At 55.4% G+C, this 16435-nt stretch overlaps 2 protein-coding genes across 2 annotated transcripts in view; one reads left to right on the top strand and one right to left on the bottom strand.

Annotated features, from left to right (window-relative positions):
* Window positions 1–3213, top strand: part of CARD14 (caspase recruitment domain family member 14) — a 46740-nt gene extending 43527 nt beyond the window's left edge. Inside the window, exons 19-21 of the mRNA XM_064271885.1 lie at window positions 1002–1123; window positions 2294–2409; window positions 3006–3213. Of these exons, the coding sequence (XP_064127955.1) occupies window positions 1002–1123; window positions 2294–2409; window positions 3006–3213 (446 nt within the window). The remainder of the gene's footprint in view (window positions 1–1001; window positions 1124–2293; window positions 2410–3005) is intronic.
* A 1349-nt stretch (window positions 3214–4562) lies between these two features.
* SGSH (N-sulfoglucosamine sulfohydrolase) lies at window positions 4563–16063 on the bottom strand. The gene is made up of 8 exons (XM_064270603.1): window positions 15947–16063; window positions 13996–14156; window positions 13086–13191; window positions 12671–12821; window positions 11992–12148; window positions 10783–10864; window positions 9942–10145; window positions 4563–5575 (listed from the first exon to the last, which is right to left on the bottom strand). Exons 1-8 carry the CDS (start codon window positions 16041–16043, stop codon window positions 5016–5018), a joined length of 1518 nt encoding a protein of 505 aa, XP_064126673.1. The 5' UTR covers window positions 16044–16063; the 3' UTR covers window positions 4563–5015.
* Window positions 16064–16435: the final 372 nt, after the last annotated feature.

Genomic DNA, 16435 nt, shown 5'->3' with positions numbered 1-16435 from the left:
GAGCTGACGTTAGGTGCTAGTCTCCTGGGGCTGTGGCAACAAAGCCCCACAGAGCGCAGCTTAAAACAGCATCCTTCTCAGCTCTGGAGGCCTCAGCTCTGGGTGGGGGCTTCCTTTCCTCTCCCAGCTTCTGCCGTGGCCAGCCGGCCTTGGCTTGTCGACGATGCACCCTCTGTCTCCGCCTCCATCTTCACAGGTCTCCTCCCTGTGTCTGCGTCTCGTCTCAGCACCCCTCTCCTTTCTCTTGTAAGGATACCCACCATCGGATTCAGGGCCCTCCCTGAGCCAGTATAACCTCATCTCAACAGATTCCACCTGCAAAGACCGTGTTTCCAAATGAGGTCACATTCTCAGGTTCTGGGTGGACGTGGATTTGGGGGGACGCTGTTCAACCCGGTGCAGTTACTGCTGGCGAGTAGGCTGGTACTAAGCCAGGGAGTAAGCCGAAGTGTTCCATCACCCCCGACAAAGTTCGTGGAGGGGAGCCGGCCAGTGGGGTCCTTGCTCCAAGGGACAGACTCAGGTGTCTGCCGTGCTCCTGACTAGAAAGGAGGTGGAGCTGTCTGTCATCTCTCCATCCATCACTGACCAACAGCTGCCCTGAGAGTGCAGGTTAAGATGTGGAGGTGACAGGGCCCTGTCCTGCCCTCCTAGAGTTGGCTTGCTAGCAGGGGAGACAGAGGGAAACAAGCACACGCCATGCAGTTCCTTTAGTATGCGCCTTCTGTGCGCCAGGCTCTGTGCAGGAGTGCGCCAGGCTCTCAAGGGCTGTTTGGCTTGGGGAGGATGAGCCAGTGCAGGAGGGGGTAGGAGAGAAGGTCCAGGTGTGGCCCAGGAGGGAGCGATGGGTCCTCAGGGAGGGGAGAAGGGAGGAAGGATGTGCTGGCGGGTAGGCATGTGTGAGCAGAAAGGGGCAGTGAGGCCGAGGAAGCAGGCTGTGCCAAGGCACCGAGGCACACAGACGGTGCGATGGGACATCCTGTCTGCTCTGTCACCTGCAGAGTACTTGAGCCAGGAGGAGTATGACACCCGGAGCCAGAGAGGAGACATCATCCAGGAGCCAGAAGGGTCCGGCAGCCGCTGCTGGGTGACCCGCCAGGCCGTGGAGTCTCTCATGCAGAAGGTGGGCCCAGGTTCACCCAGGCACGGAGGCTGTATTTGGGGAGCTCATTCCCCAGAGGAGGGGAGCGGGGTGGGGAGGATTCTCTCCAAAGCCCAGCAGTGAGGGCAGACTGGCCAGAAGCCATTCCCAGGGTGGCGTGGAACGGAAGGTGGGGGAGAGGCTGCAGTTGGCTGACCAGGAGATTTGGGATGTTCATCCCCCTGAAGACCTCCCCTCCATGCTCAGCAGGAGCCACATGGAGAGACCACACCTGCTTCTGACACTGAGACCCTTGTGAGCTCGGGAGAGTCTTTTAACTGCCTTGAGCCTTGGTTTTCTCAACTCCGGAGATGTTTGATCAATACTTGTTAAATGAGTGGATAAGGGGAGTAGCCATGCTCTCAGGTCCCTGGGTGGTGCAATTTGTACTTGACTAAAGGTTGGTAGTTCGAGCCCACCCAGCGGCACTGTGGAAGAAAGGCCTGACGATCTGCTCTGTAAAGATTACAGCCAAGAAAACCCTATGGAGCAAGTTCCCCTCTGTAACACATGGGATTGGAATTGACCCAACAACAATGGGTTTCATTTTTTTTTAAACCATGCTCCGCACGCCTGCCTTGCAAGGTTGTTTTAAGGTTCAAACAAATACATGGAAGGCTTTCTCTGTGGATGATCTCATTTATGCAGATACAGGCTGAAGGATGCAGCGGTGGGCCCATGGGGGCTGGGAGCCAGACAGGACCCCCACCCCATGCCCACAGAAGTTGATACCAAAAAAAAAAAAAACAAAAACTCATTGCCATCAAGACGATTCCGACTCATAGCAACCCTACAGGACTGAGTAGAACTGCCCCATAGGGTTTCCAAGGAGTGGCTGGTGGATTAGAGCTGCTGACCTTTTCGTTAGCAGCCGAACTCTTAACCACCCCGCCAGGGGCTGGGATGGAGCCCTCCAATTCAGACTTTGAGCACCTTGGCCATGCCCACCTCAGCACCACACCAAGGCTTGCAACTTCTGAAATTTCCCGGTGAAAAATCAAACAATAGAACTTTAAGATGCTACATGTACGAAGTGGTTAAAGAGTCCCCAGACTTCCTCGCACTCACCATTCTGTGTTCAGCTAGGGGTGTGGGGCTCCTTTCGCCCCCAAGGTTATGGCTGACTTCCTCTTCCCACCCCACTGCCCCCAGAACACGCATGGCCTCCTGGACTTGGGGCTGGCCGGTGCCTGCGCCCTGCAGAGCAGGGAGATTTTCCCCATCATCCTCTACATCTCCACCAATGAGAAGACCGCCAAGAGGCTCAGGTAGGCACCTCCACCCGCACTGAGCTGTGGACTTGGGACCAGGTCCCTAAGCACCCCTAAAGCCCCGCCCCTGGACCTTGGGGCCCATTCTGGTTCCCAGGAACTCCCCTGCTCTGGCCCCTGGAGGTGCCAGCAAAGCAGTTACCCACAACTCCCTGGACAAAGGTTCCCCCCACTCCTGGGGAGCAGCCCGGGGCACAGCTGGGGGGTGAGAACCTGGACTGCGCTAACCCAGAGAAACTTCTAAGGGGCTCCACATTCACGGGATGCATGTAGTTAACGTGTTCCAATTCGTGCTAGCTGAAGAAAAAGCAGTGCCGAAAAGCCTTCTTGGTTTACATTTGGGGGCAAACCGAGACGGCCTGCTGCCTCCTTTCATGTGTGGCACTTGAGGTTGAAGGTCATAAACCAGACCCTCCCCATCAGGGGAATGTCATTTGGGGCCCAGGTGTCATGTCCTGTGGTCTCTATCCCTCGAGATGTGGCCAGGGCATAGGCACGTGCTCCAGTATCTGCACCTCTGGCCTGGGGTCTGGCCGTAGCCACCTTCCTGGTCTCTGCTCCTCCAAGACTGCCCTGCCCACTCTCCATTGTAGGAAGGCCCTGCAGCGGCTGGGCACGTCGGAGGAGCAGCTGCTGGAGGCAGCCAGGCAAGAGGAGGGGGGCCTGGACAAGGCACCCTGTCTGTACAGCAGCCTGGCCCCCGATGGCTGGAGTGACCTGGACACCTTGCTCAGCTGCGCCCACGCGGCCATCGTGGACGAGCAGAAGAAGATTGTGTGGACAGAGCAGAGCCCCCGCTGATGCCCGTGGAGGGGCGGTGGGGGCTCTGTGCCCCGTCAATGTGGACCCTACTGTGGGTCAGGGTCGGAGTAGAAGGAGCAGACACCACCATGGGGTGCTGACTCCACAAGCCCAGTTCATGGCGGCTGGCCCCCTCTCCACTGGGGTCTAACCTTGAACTCCGGCCAGTGCTGTTTTCCCATGGGGCAGCCTCTGGCGTCTGCTCACTGGCCTGTGTAAGCCCTCTCCACCCTCACCAGGTCTTAGCATGATCAGAACTGGAGACCTGTGGGCGTTTCTGGGTGTGACGTCTCTTCAGTGCAGGAGGCCCCTGACGTGCACGGAGGCTTGCTCTGACTCCGTGGAGGTTGCACCCACATTTCACATTTCAACACGTCAAAGGGCTTGTTCAAACCTGCTGAGGCTGTGGGCCGGCAGCCCTGTGCCCACAAGGCCTCCACACCCTGCCCACAGCTGAGGACAAACCCATTTTGACCGTCATCTTGGCTAACTGCTCTCAGCTCCCAATGGCTGGGAAAGGCCTCCATAACTTGTGTATACATAGTGGCGTGCTGACCTGTAAATACAGTTCTCAAGTGATGGCAATAGTATCTGAAGTGGGTCTGGGCCTGGTGGCCACACGCTGGGCCCCGGAGCCCTGGCTCAGAGACCTCTGTGCAAGCACCAGCCAGTCTTCCTGCACCCGAGACTGCCTTCCCCTTCTAACTGCACCTTGGCTCTCCTGGGGCAAAGCATCTTTCTTGCACCTCCAGGGCCCCCTGGAGCCCCATCTCCAGGTTTGTACCCCACCTCCTTGGACCCTCATGTACCAAATGATCTTTTGACAGCAGTACCCCTCCCTCAAAGTTAGGTGCTCTAAGGTTCAGGTTGGTATCACCGTAACCAACCTCAGAAAATGAATTTCTATATATCTGTTAAAATAAAGAACTTTTACAATACTGTGGCCTGCCACCTTCTTCCCACCCACCCCAGTATGGGGGGGAGAGGAGGCTGGTGGGAGCCCACCCACTCTGGGGAGAGAGCCTCCACTTCTAGGGCTTCCCCAGTACAGCTTCCGTGGTGGGTGGAGGCAGGGTAGGTATGGAACATTCTCAATGAAATTTCTGTATCTAGACACAGTGCTTGTCCAAGTAGAACTAAACCAAACCAGAACGATGGGGCCGTTCTCCTACTCTCAGTGGTGGTGTTTCCATCCTTGGGTACCTCAAAAAGAAGGCTGAACTTTGTCCACAAAATCAGAGTCATCACTTAGGGACCTGCAGTGAATTGGTGGGTTAGCATAAACCCAACACTGGGGTTAAGAACTTGACATGGGGCAAAATGAAGGAAGCAGAAACAAGCCCAAGGTGTCCTCAAGACCAGAAGCTGATTAAAATCAGGAAACCATATTCCCATGCTGAGCGTGGTCAGAGCCAGCCTGCCATCCCCGAGGCACAAAGAAGGCCCCCTCTCTTTATCATGAAGGTTCAGAAATAACTGTGGGCTCCAAAGCAGGTCCCCTGCTCGCTCCCAGAAAACAAGGGACAGTACTCCCTTGCCCTGAGCATTCTCACCTTGTCGTGGGCCAGGACCCCACTCCATCCCAGGTTCTCCCTAGAATCCCTGTGCTGGGACACAGCACGGACTCAAGGACAGTGGTGTCCCCTGCATTGTGGCGGTACCCCAGGGAGGGGAAGGGGCTGGAAACACGCTCTGCTGTGCTCTCCAAGGCAGTGGCAGGAAGGACAACAAGTATCACCAGCTGAGATGGCCAGCTGCGGGGACCATGCTGGAAGGGAAGGGTCACATGACGGTTGGGATGCTCACAGCTCATTGTGGAGTGGCCAGCACTGGGGAGACAGCTTCTCCTCCAGGACTCCATCAGGAGCACACACCCAGGGGTCATGGGTCTCCCACTGCCACTTGGCCAGCTGGGTCTTGAGCACTTCCAGAAGCTGGGCGTAGTGTGGGTCAGCAGCCAGATTCTGGGTCTCATGGGGGTCCTGGCTCCAGTCATAGAGCTCCCAGCGCTCCCGGTAGTAGTAGTGATGGAGGTCCTTGTACCAGCCCGTGGGCTGGCCTGCCCTGGTGCGGTTCAGGAGGTCTTGAAACGTGGGGGAGACGTAGAAGTCCTGGTCGATGGGGAAGGGCATCTTGAAGTTGAGGTTGTGCACCAGGTGGAAGTTCTGGTGGCGTACAGAGCGCATGGGGTAGGACATGGTGACCTCGTGGAGGCTCTGGCTACCAAAGACGGTGGTCCAGGGGGGCTCTGACTCCAGTGCTGGCAGGAGGGACCGGCCAGTGAGCTGCACGGTCTTGGAGCTGAAGATGGCGTAGCTGGGATAGGGAATGGAGAACCAATCCAAGATGGTGGGGGTCAGATCTAGAAAGAAAGCAACATCTCAGCACAGCAGGGTCTCCCAGGGCACCAGCTCACCTTCAGAAGGGCTGGTCTAAGCCACTCTGGAAAGATGCCGGGTGGCCCAACAGGAGGGTCTACTGTGGGCCCAACACCTCGTCATATCATTTCTCTGGGCCATGTGTTATGGATTAAATTGTGTCCCCAAAAAAGATACATGGAAGTCCTAACTGCTGGAACTTGTGAATGTGACCTCGTTTGGAAATAGGGTCTTTGACGACGTTACCATTTAGGTTGATATGAGCTCTTCCAAGAGTAGCAAACAAAAACCAAATCCGCTGCTGTCAAATCAATTCCAACTCATAGCGACACTACAAGACAGAGTAGAGCTGCTCCATAGCGTTTCCAAGGAGCAGCTGGTGCCTTCGAATTGCCAACCTTTGGGTTAGCAGCTGAGGTCTGAACCACTGCGCCCCCAGGGCTCCATCCTAGAGCAGAGTGGGCCCTAATCCAGAATGACTGATGTCCTCATAAAGAGAAGAAACAGGAGACAAGAAGGACGCCATGTGATGCTGCAGCTGCAGCCAGGAATGCCTGGAGCCACTAGAAGCTGAGAGAGGCAGGAGCAGATCAGAGCCCCAGAAGGAATCAACTCAGCTGACTCTCGGTTTCCAGAACCATGGGACAATAAATTTCTGTTCTTACAAGCCACCAGTCTGTGGTACTTTGTCGCTGAAGTCCTAGGAAAATTAGAAATCGTCAAAAAGGAAATGTAATGCATAAACATCGATATCCTAGGCATTAGTGAGCTAAAATGGACTGGTATTGGCCATTTTGAATCAGACAATCCTATGGTCTACTATGCTGGGAATGACAACTTGAAGAAGAATGGTGTTGCATTCATCGTCAAGAAGAACATTTCAAGATGTATCCTGAAGTACGATGCTGTCAGTGATAGGATAACATCCATACACCTACAAGGAAGACCAGTTAATACAACTATTATTCAAATTTACGCACCAACCACTAGGGCCAAAGATGAAGAAATAGAAGATTTTTATCAGCTGCTGCAGTCTGAAATTGATTGAACATGCAATCAAGATGCATTGATAATTACTGGTGATTGGAATGTGAAAGCTGGAAACGAAGAAGGATCAGTAGTTGGAAAATATGGCCTTGGTAATAGAAACAATGCCAGAGATCAAACGATAGAATTCTGCAAGACCAATGACTTCTTCATTGCAAGTACCTTCTTTCACCAACATAAACGGTGACTATACACAAGGACCTCACCAGATGGAACACACAGAAAGCAAGTTGACTACATCTGGGAAAGAGATGATGGAAAAGCTCAATATCATCAGTCAGAACAAGGCCAGGGCCAACTCTGGAACAGACCATCAATTGCTCATATGCAAGTTCAAGCTGAAACTGAAGAAAATCAGGCCAAGTCCATGAGAGCCAAAATATGACCTTGAGTACGTCCCACCTGAATGTAGAGACCATCTGAAGAATAGATTTGACGCAATGAACATTAGTGACCGAAGACCAGACCAGTCATGGAATGATATCAAGGACTCCATCCATGAAGAAAGCAAGAGGTCATTGAAAAGACAGGAAAGAAAGAAAAGACCAAGATGGATGTCAGAGGAGACTCTGAAACTTGCTCTTGAGCGTCGAGCAGCTAAAACAAAGGGAAGAATTGATGAAGTAGAAGAACTGAACAGAAGATTTCAAAGGACGTCTAGAGGAGACAAAGTAAAGTATTATAATGACATGTGCAAAGAGCTGGAGATGGAAAACCAAAAGGGAAGAACACGCTCGGCGTTTCTCAAGCTGAAAGAACTGAAGAAAAAATTCAAGCCTCGAGTTGCAATAGTGAAGGATTCCATGAGGAAAAAACTAAACGACGCAGGAAGCATCAAAAGAAGATGGAAGGAATACACAGAGTCATTATACCAAAAAGAATTAGTCGATGTTCAACCATTTCAAGAGGTGGAATATGATCAGGAACCGATGGTACTGAAGGAAGAAGTCCAAGCTGCTCTGAAGGCATTGGCGAAAAACAAGGCTCCAGGAATTGATGGAGTATCAACTGAGATGTTTCAACAAACAGATGCAGTGCTGGAGGTGCTCACTCATCTATGCCAAAAAATATGGAAGACAGCTTCCTGGCCAACTGACCGGAAGAGACCCATATTTATGCCTATTCCCAAGAAAGGTGATCCAACTGAATGTGGAAATTATAGAACAATATCATTACTATCACACACAAGCAAAATTTTGCTGAAGATCATTCAAAAACAGCTGCAGCAGTATATCGACAGGGAACTGCCAGAAATTCAGGCCAGTTTCAGAAGAGGACGTGGAACCAGGGATATCATTGCTGATGTCAGACGGATCCTGCCTGAAAGCAGAGAATACTGGAAGGATGTTTACCTGTATTTTATTGACTATACAAAGGCATTCGACTGTGTGGATCATAACAAACTATGGATAACACTGCGAAGAATGGGAATTCCAGAACACTTAATTGTGCTCATGAGGAACCTTTACATAGATCAAGAGACAGTTGTTCAGACAGAACAAGGGGATAATGAGTGGTTTAAAGCCAGGAAAGGTGTGCATCAGGGTTGTATTCTTTCACCATAGCTATTCAATCTGTATGCTGAGCAAATAATATTAGAAGCTGGACTATATGAAGAAGAACGGGGCATCAGGATTGGAGGAAATTCGTTAACAACCTGAGTTATGCAGATGACACAACCTTCCTTGCTGAAAGTGAAGAGGACTTGAAGCACTGACTAATGAAGATCAAAGACCACAGCCTTCAGTATGGATTGCAACTCAACATAAAGAAAACAAAAATCCTCACAACTAGACCAGTGAGCAACATCATGATAAACAGAGAAAAGGTTGAAGTTTTCAAGGATTTCATTTTACTTGGATCCACAACCAACAGCCATGGAAGCACCAGTCAAGAAATCAAAAGACGCATTGCATTGGGTAAATCTGCTGCAAAGGACCTCTTCAAAGTGTTGAAGAGTAAAGATGTCACCTTGAAGACGAAGGTGTGCCTGACCCAAGCCATGGTGTTTTCAATTGCATCATACGCATGTGAAAGCTGGACTATGAATAAGGAAGACCGAAGAAGAATTGACGCCTTTGAGTTGTGGTGTTGGTGAAGAATATTGAATATACCACGGACTGCCAAAAGAACGAACACATCTGTCTTAGAAGAAGTACAGCCAGAATGCTTGTTAGGGGCAAGGATGGCGAAACTGCGTCTTACATACTTTGGACATGTTGTCAGGAGGGATCAGTCCCTGGAGAAGGACATCATGCTTGGCAGAGTACAGGGTCAGCAGAAAAGAGGAAGACCGTCAACGAGATGGATTGACACAGTGGCTCCAACAATAAGCTCAAGCATAACAGCGATTGTAAGGACGGCGCAGGACCGGGCAGTGTTTCGTTCTGTTGTGCATAGGGTCGCTATGAGTCAGAACTGTCTTGTTGGCACCTAACAACAACAAGGAAACCCATACACCATGATACCTTTAATCATAATGAGAGGACTCGTCACCTCAGGGTCCTTCCAAATCCTACAGCCCACTGAAGAAGTCTCCCTGAAGTGGGGGGCTCACCTAGTCTTGTTCTGTGCTGTGGACATAGCTCCCCGGCTTTGTGCCTTGTGGCCGAAGGGAGACTGGGCCCTGGCCCACAGGGGACACAGGTGCCCCACCCAGGGGTTTGTCCTGAGCCACTCACAAAGTCCTCCTACACCCTGAGTTTTGTCTGCTCATCTGTCACGTGGGAAGAGACACCCCAGGCCTTCTTCAAGGTGTATGGTCCTTGGGAAGTCGCATGATGAGTGCAGGAGTTCTCAGAGTGGGGTCTCTGGGCCAACGGCAGCCTCACCAGAGGGCGTGTGAGAAATGCAGATTCTCAGCCCTCCCCGATCTGCTCAGTCAGCGCCTCTGAAGTGGGGCTTGCAGTCTGGATTCAATATGCCTTCATGGTGACTTGGATGTGGGCCAGCGTTTGAGCACCACTGGTGGAGTGGAAAAGGCAGCGAGTCCCAGGCTAGACCCTAGCTCTGCGTGTACAAGCTGTGAGACCTGGCTAGACCCTAACTCTGAGTGTACAAGGTCTGCGACCCAGGCTACCCTAGTTCTGCATGTACAAGCTACAAGATCCTGGACAACTTACATACCTCTCTGAGACTTTTTTCACCTGTGAAATGAGGGAGCCCATCCATTCCTCGCTCAGGCAGTGTGAGAACCACACACACAAGATACTGTGTGTAGAACACCGTCCACTGTCTGGCACGTGCAAGGTCTGTTAAATGTTGGCTCCATCCCCTCCCCTATCAAGACAGATAGAGCCATACCTAGGAGGCTCACATAGGCCTCGCTGACCTGGCCCCAGCGGCGCGGGTGCTCAGGGGACGACACCAGCAAGGGCTCTGCAGTGCCCGGCCAGTACAGGTTGGTCCTGCCACTGGGGAAGGGGATCCCGTTGTCAGATGTGAAGATCACCAGAGTATCATTCAGGACACCAGCTTCCCGCAGCTCCTGGAGCACCAGGCCTATCCCTGCAGGCAGGTGGGGGAGCAGGGCTCAGCACGGACATGGAGGGGGCGCCGGAAAGCTGCTCACTCATGCCTTCTTCATCCTGTCTCAGAACCCTGCGCACTCATCTCCTGAAGACACCCTGCCGTCCTCTCCACCCTGCTGTCGTCCCCACCTCGCCGTCCTCCCCACCCCACCATACTCCCTACCATGTTCCCCACCCCACCATCCTCCCTGTCATCCTTCACACCTTGCCATCCTTCTCATCCCATTGTCCTCCCCACTGTCCTTCCCACCAGTCTGGTTCCCTCACCCAACACGCAGCCCCACTCCCACCCCGAGCAGGCCTTGCATGGGCCTCCGCCTGACTCCTCCCCTCCAGGGATCCTGGTGCTTCTGTGTGGTCTCCACACAGCTGTTACCACTCTATGCTGGTTTCTGTGCTTTCTGGGGTCTCATGACTATTCCACAGAGCTAACAGTGTGAGACTCAGGCTGGAAGATAGGGTTCTTTTGACACCCACCCCCTTCCCAGGTCCCCAGCAATTAAGGGCACTCACATGGATATAATATAGGTACAACCCCCCACAGTGGGATGAATAGTGCCCCACCCCCAAAAGATACATCCATCACTCCTACCACCCGGCTTCCAGGCGCCCACCTTGGTCCATGCGGCCGATGGTGGTGTACTGCGCAGCCAGGTCGGCTCGGGCGGCTGGGGTGTCTGGGATGAAGTAGGGTACCTGGAGAGGCAGGTGGGTGGGAGGTCAAGGTGAGAAGAGATGTGACTGGGTGCCCAGCCTGGAAGCGGGGGAGATGACAAGGTGCCAGCCTTCTTTCCACTTCCTCCCCAGGAACAGATTAGCCCAGAACACCATCATTTCAGTCTTCACGCCCCTTGGACAGGACCTGGATCCACTCATTCAGAGGGGCTCTTCCCGCATGCTGAAGTCACGTCAGGCTGAGGCGGGGGCTGCAAGCGCAGAGGGGGAAGGGGTCCCAGCAGTGACGTCACTAGGGCTGTGTCACCCTCGCCATGGACCTCCTCCCGTACCAGACTATAATCTTTAGTAATGTGCTTTGTACGGTGTTATTCCTAAATCATAATTCCCATATACTGCTCCTTCTTTTCCTTGAATTATTTGTTCATTCTCAAAACATTTATTGGCAGAGGTTCACAAATATGAATTACCGCGATATTGTAGCTAAAATGAGACTTTAAAAACACCGGCAGCAAGGAAGACCACAGCGCGTGCTTGTAGTGTGTGCTTAGGGAACGGCGTGATTCAAAGCATCATTGTAATTGGGTAATGACAGCTCTGACCCAAGCGTCTTACCCATACCCATTGCTGTCAAGTCGATTCCGACTCACAGTGACCCTACAGTACAGAGTAGAACTGCCCCATAGAGTTTCCAAGGAGCGCCTGGTAGACTCAAACTGCCAGCCTTTTGGTTAGCAGCCGTAGCACTTAACCACTACGCCACCAGGGTTTCTGACCCAAGCGCCTTAGAAGGCCTAAAAGTAAACTAGCATAGATTCTTAGCCTTGTGGGTATGTTGATACACGTAATCTAGGCTTATAAAAAATGTTTTTGTTGTTTTAAGTAACTACAGGGATATTTTAATAAGAAAATTAAATTCCTGCTAAATCACTGCTCAAAACTTTTATACATTCATTTTGGTGTCACCTGCTCTGACGGGGCACCAATGCAGTCCGCACAGTCTGCTCCCCGCTAGTGACACCACTGGTCCTGGGATTGCTCAGGGAAGAGGCCAGGCCGAGGGCTGCATGTGGGGGTGAGGGGGCAGGGGTCCCTAGGATTGCAGGGGCAGAGGGGGCTGTGGGAACATGGCATGGGGCCCCACCTACCTGCACGTCCTGCGGGTCATAGGTCTGGGGGGTCCAGTCTGGAATGCGCCCCATGCCACTCTCCCCATTGCCAAACTTCTCACAGAAGGCTCCATACTGGGGCTGGGAGTGTCCGCAGCGGTGAGGGTCATGGAATGCAACGTAGAGGAAGAAGGGCCTATAGGTGGAGTAGAGGGGCCTATAGGTGGAGGGGAGGGGCCTGTGGGAGGAGGAGAGGGGCCTGTAGGAGGAGGGGAGGGGTCTGTAGGAGAAGAGGAGGGGCCTATAGGACAGGAGGAGCCTGTAGGAGGAGAGGTGTCTGTAGGAGGAGGGCAGGGGTCTGTAGGAGGAGGGGGGCCTGCAGGGGGGGAGGGGCCTGCAGGTAGAGGAAAGGGGCTGAGGTGGGGGTCCAGGCCAGGTGGTCAACCACCGGGCCGACGAATGCTTCGACTTTCTACTCTGGGGATCGCCACCCTTAGAGAGGAGCCCGCCTCTCTGCTCTGCCCCCTCCTAAGGCCCTGTGACCCTCACTTACCGCCATGTCCTCTCTTCCTCTGACCGGATTAGTTCGAGCACCTGGAATCTTCTATTTCAGCTGTCTGGGGACTCCAAGAGTCCCCGCTAAAGATCGTGGCTGTGAGCCAGGGGTTCCCTGGCGCCAGGTCTGCACGTGTGAGTGAGGGGGCAGGGCCTGACCCACCTGTCGTCCTGTGACTTCAGGAATCTCTGGACCAGCAGCTTTATCCTGGTGATGTTCCGCCCGACCTGGAGGACAGAGCCGTTCTCCTCCGTGTAGGCGAAGTCAAACGGGTACACCACCTCGGGCCCCACGTGCTTCTTCCCAATGATGCCTGGGGCAGGCCGGGGTGGGCGGAGAGGCTGTCCAGGGTGCCCTTAGGCTCCCACTCCCCTCCCCCACCCCCAGACCCTAGGCCTGGCTCAAGCCACCCTAGGGCATCCAGGTGCTTGGTTCTCATGGACCCACAGCCCAGCCAGGTACTCAGGGCAGGTGACGTCAGGACAGAAGCGCACTGCCCAAGCCTGGCTTGGCCTCAGCGGGGGTGGGAAGGAGCCACCCATCCTGTGCCCCGTCCTCAGGTCCCGGAGCGCCTCACCTGTGCGAACGCCGGCCTGGCTGAGCAGCAGCGGCAGGCTCCGCACCTTGTCAAAGGAGTTGAAGTGATGGACGTCCTGGTGCAGGCCATATGTCCCCTGCTGGTGCTGTGGCACAGGCTGGCTTCGTGAGGCCCTGCCCACCCAGCCCTGCCCTCCCCGTGCCTCAGCGGTGAAGGCGCCCTCCCTGGGTCCCTGATTAGATGTCAGGTAACCCATACCCAGAGATTTTCTCTGCCTCCCAACTCCTTGCCCAACAGGCCCACAGGTCCTTCCCATTAAAGTAAACCACCAGCAGGAAAGAGACCAGACCAGAAGGGTGTCCACCACAATTACAGGGGGCTTTTACTTTCTTCTTCTTGCTCATCTGTACTTGCCAACTTTTCTATTCTGATCACACATTGAAGAGTCAAAAAGACGGCACCAGGCCCCTTTTATTGACTAGTTTCCTAAAACCAGTAAAAGAAGGACTTGTGCGTGTTAAAAACCCAAACCATTTGTGAGTTAACACTTAGTGAGTGTGGGCCTGGCACTGCAGACATACAGCATTAACTCACCCAATTCCCAGTGACATTCTTGTGAGGGAGTTGTTATAATGATACCCACTTTACAGGTGAAGAAACTGAGGCTCAGGGAGGGAAGTTATTTGCTCAGGGTCACACAGATACTCAGATATGCAGATATTCGGACTCCCCAGCCTGCATTCTGACCGCACCGGTGGGTAAGCTTCCACCCTGAGGCTTTGTGGACCACACTGTGCCAAGATACTGCTGGGTGTGGGCTGCGGTAAGGAGGTGGGTGGCACCCCTGGGCAGACCAGGGAGGGGCAAGCCACACAAAAGCCTGGGCCCTGGTTCTGCCTCCCCATTCCCCTGCCTTGGGGGCCTCCCCTTCTCCTCCTCCTGCCCCCACCTGGGGCAGGCCAGTGAGGAGGCTGGCCCGGCTGGGAGAGCAGCTGCTGACGGAGGTGAAGGCGTTGCGGAAGATCAGGCTTCGGCGAGCCAAGGCATCCAGGTGCGGGGTGGCGATGGCACTGTTGTTGTACACGCCGCTCTCAAAGCCCCCATCATCAGCTGAGGAGGGCGGGGATGGAGGGGATGAGGTGGGGGATGGGGGAACAGTGTGTGGGGTGAGGGAGACCTAGGGCCCTGATCAAAGTACTTGGTCAGTGATGCCTGGGAGGGTATGACATCTGGGATGACATGACAGCCAGGTGGGCATGATACTCTGGCAGGCATGTCACCTGGGTTGGCATGGTACCTGGTGGGCATGGTACACCATGGGCATAACTCCTGGCAGGCATGACACTTGAGAGGGCACGACATCCAGGTGGCCTGTTAGCAGGCGGTAGCTGCATGAGCAGACAAAGCCCAACCCCGGGCAATCCTGAGCCCCATAGAATCTGTGCGAGATTCTGTGCCGGCAGAGCCCTGCTGAGGGCCGTCTGAGAGTCTACCGCTGTGACTGCGTGTGCATCCACCCACTGCCTCCCACTGGAGTACCCGTCCCATCTGGTGGCTAAAGAGACCCTGAAGCTTGTCTGGTCCCACCCCTCACCCTGCAGGAAGCAACTGAGGCCCCAAGAGGCCACACAGCTGGGCAGCGAGGAGCCGGGGCTGGGTCTCAGCCTCCAGCAAACTCGCCAAGCTTCCTCCCTCTGGCCTGGAGTCGAAGTGCTCAAGGCACCCCAGAGGAAGCCAGTGGGAACCCCTGGGGCAGCCCCTGCCCCAGCTCCCTCAGAGGACAACTCAGGGGCCTGGAGCTGTCCTTGAACAGAGCTCGCCCCTCCTCCGCTGGCCACTGGGCCCTGAGCTGAAGCACTGACAGCACCCAGACTGGTGGGGAGAACTGGACAGGGATGCTAGGGTCACCCCTTTTGGAGCGCGTGCTGCTGCAGGCCCAGGAGGAAACGCCGCCCTTCTTCTAACAGGCCCGGGGTATCTTGGCAGTGGGCCAACCTGACCCAGGGCTGCATGTCCCAGCTCTGGAAGGATCCAGAACTAGTCCCAGGTCGGGCAGGAATGCACCCTTGTGTGGATCCCCCCAGCATCGCCGGCAGGTAGGGGGGTGGGGGGGGGCACTGGGCAAAACCTCCTGCTGGTGGGGTGCTGTTTGTGTTATGATTAGCGGAACCTCCTGCCTGGAGACCACAACTTCAGACTTGCTAATCAGAAAGCGTGGGCCTGGCCAGACGCCAGACCTCAGAACAGGAAAGAATCCGGGCATCTCCAGCTGGGCAGTCACGAGCTGTCTCGGCCACCTAAACCGGAAGTCTTGTGAGCAGCAAGTGCTGAGGAACTTGGGGTTCTGGGGGGCTGGGGCTGGGGGAGGTGAGTGGCATGGGGCCTGTTGCCTTGGCGGGGAGGACGGAGCGCTGACACCCAGCGCCCTGGGGTCTGAAGTGAGAAGGCAAACTTAGGGGGTTACCACCAGCCGCGGGAGATGGGACTGGGTACCCCAGCCATCTCTGGGGACCTGGGCAACAGTCCCCCTGGTGGCTCCCCCTCTGTGGTGTGTGGTCACCTAGAGCCTCCTGTGAGGAGCACACAGTGTCACTCTGGCTGCTCTGGGTACGGGTGGGAGCTCTGGGTCAGAGCAGGCACGGAGCGGGGGTGCTGATGCTGGGGGGGGTCCCCTCCAGCTGCTGCTCGGTGGAAGCCTCTCCTCTAAGGAGCCGGCCATGAAGAGTCTGGGCCAGCAGGGAAAGGGACCGGGGGAGGGGATGGCTGTGGGGGTTGCAGGGCACCTGGGGTCGGCACTGACCATTGGTGGGGACGGGGCGAGTGGCCACTTCTGGGGCAAGGACAGGTGGCCACGAGAGGGCACTACCGGGCCGCGGCGGGTCCACGCGGGCGACACTCACCGAGGATCAGCAGCACGTTCCGGGCGCGCGCCCCGTGCGCCGAGCACAGCCCCAGGAGGAGCAGCAGCGCGCAGCAGGCTGGCCTGGCCCCGCGCATGGTGGCGGCAGCGGCGGATCTTCTGCCTCTGCTCGGCCCGGCCCAGCCCGGTCCTGGTCACGTGGGTTTCAGGCCCGCCCCGTCTGGTCCCGCCCCGGCCCCGCCCCCGCCCCCTGCGGATCCTGCGGACCCACTGCAGCGACGCCAGGAGACCCCGAGCACAGCCGTGCCGGGTGAGTGCGCTGCCGGCGGCAGGGAGCGGCCCGGGCCGGGGGCTGCCGGGGGCCGAGGGGCCAGGGGGTGGCCAGCGAAGGGTCCTAGGGCGCGTGATCTCGGGGAGCGGGGTCCCAGGGAGCGGAGTCCCCGGGAGCAAAGTCCCAGGGCGCGGGGTCCCGGGGCGCCTCCCGCAGTCCCCCCATCGCGTCTCCACCTGGGGCCGCACCGCTCTCGGC

This window comes from Loxodonta africana, chromosome 18 (assembly GCF_030014295.1).
Source record: "Loxodonta africana isolate mLoxAfr1 chromosome 18, mLoxAfr1.hap2, whole genome shotgun sequence".
In the NCBI taxonomy this organism is placed as follows: Eukaryota; Metazoa; Chordata; class Mammalia; order Proboscidea; family Elephantidae; genus Loxodonta; species Loxodonta africana.
The sequence above is the reverse complement of the archived record's forward strand: the minus strand, read 5'-3'. Positions and strand labels throughout refer to the sequence as shown.

Excerpts from the sequence above, each read along its gene's own strand:
- SGSH (XM_064270603.1), bottom strand. The coding sequence starts at position 16,043 with ATGCGCGGGGCCAGGCCAGCCTGCTGCGCGCTGCTGCTCCTCCTGGGG. Across the intron at positions 13,192-13,995 it reads TCCTCACTGGCCTGCCCCAG|CACCAGCAGGGGACATATGG; the intron begins GTGGGGGCAGGA and ends CCTGTGCCACAG. Across the intron at positions 12,822-13,085 it reads CCAGGCCGGCGTTCGCACAG|GCATCATTGGGAAGAAGCAC; the intron begins GTGAGGCGCTCC and ends GGCCTGCCCCAG.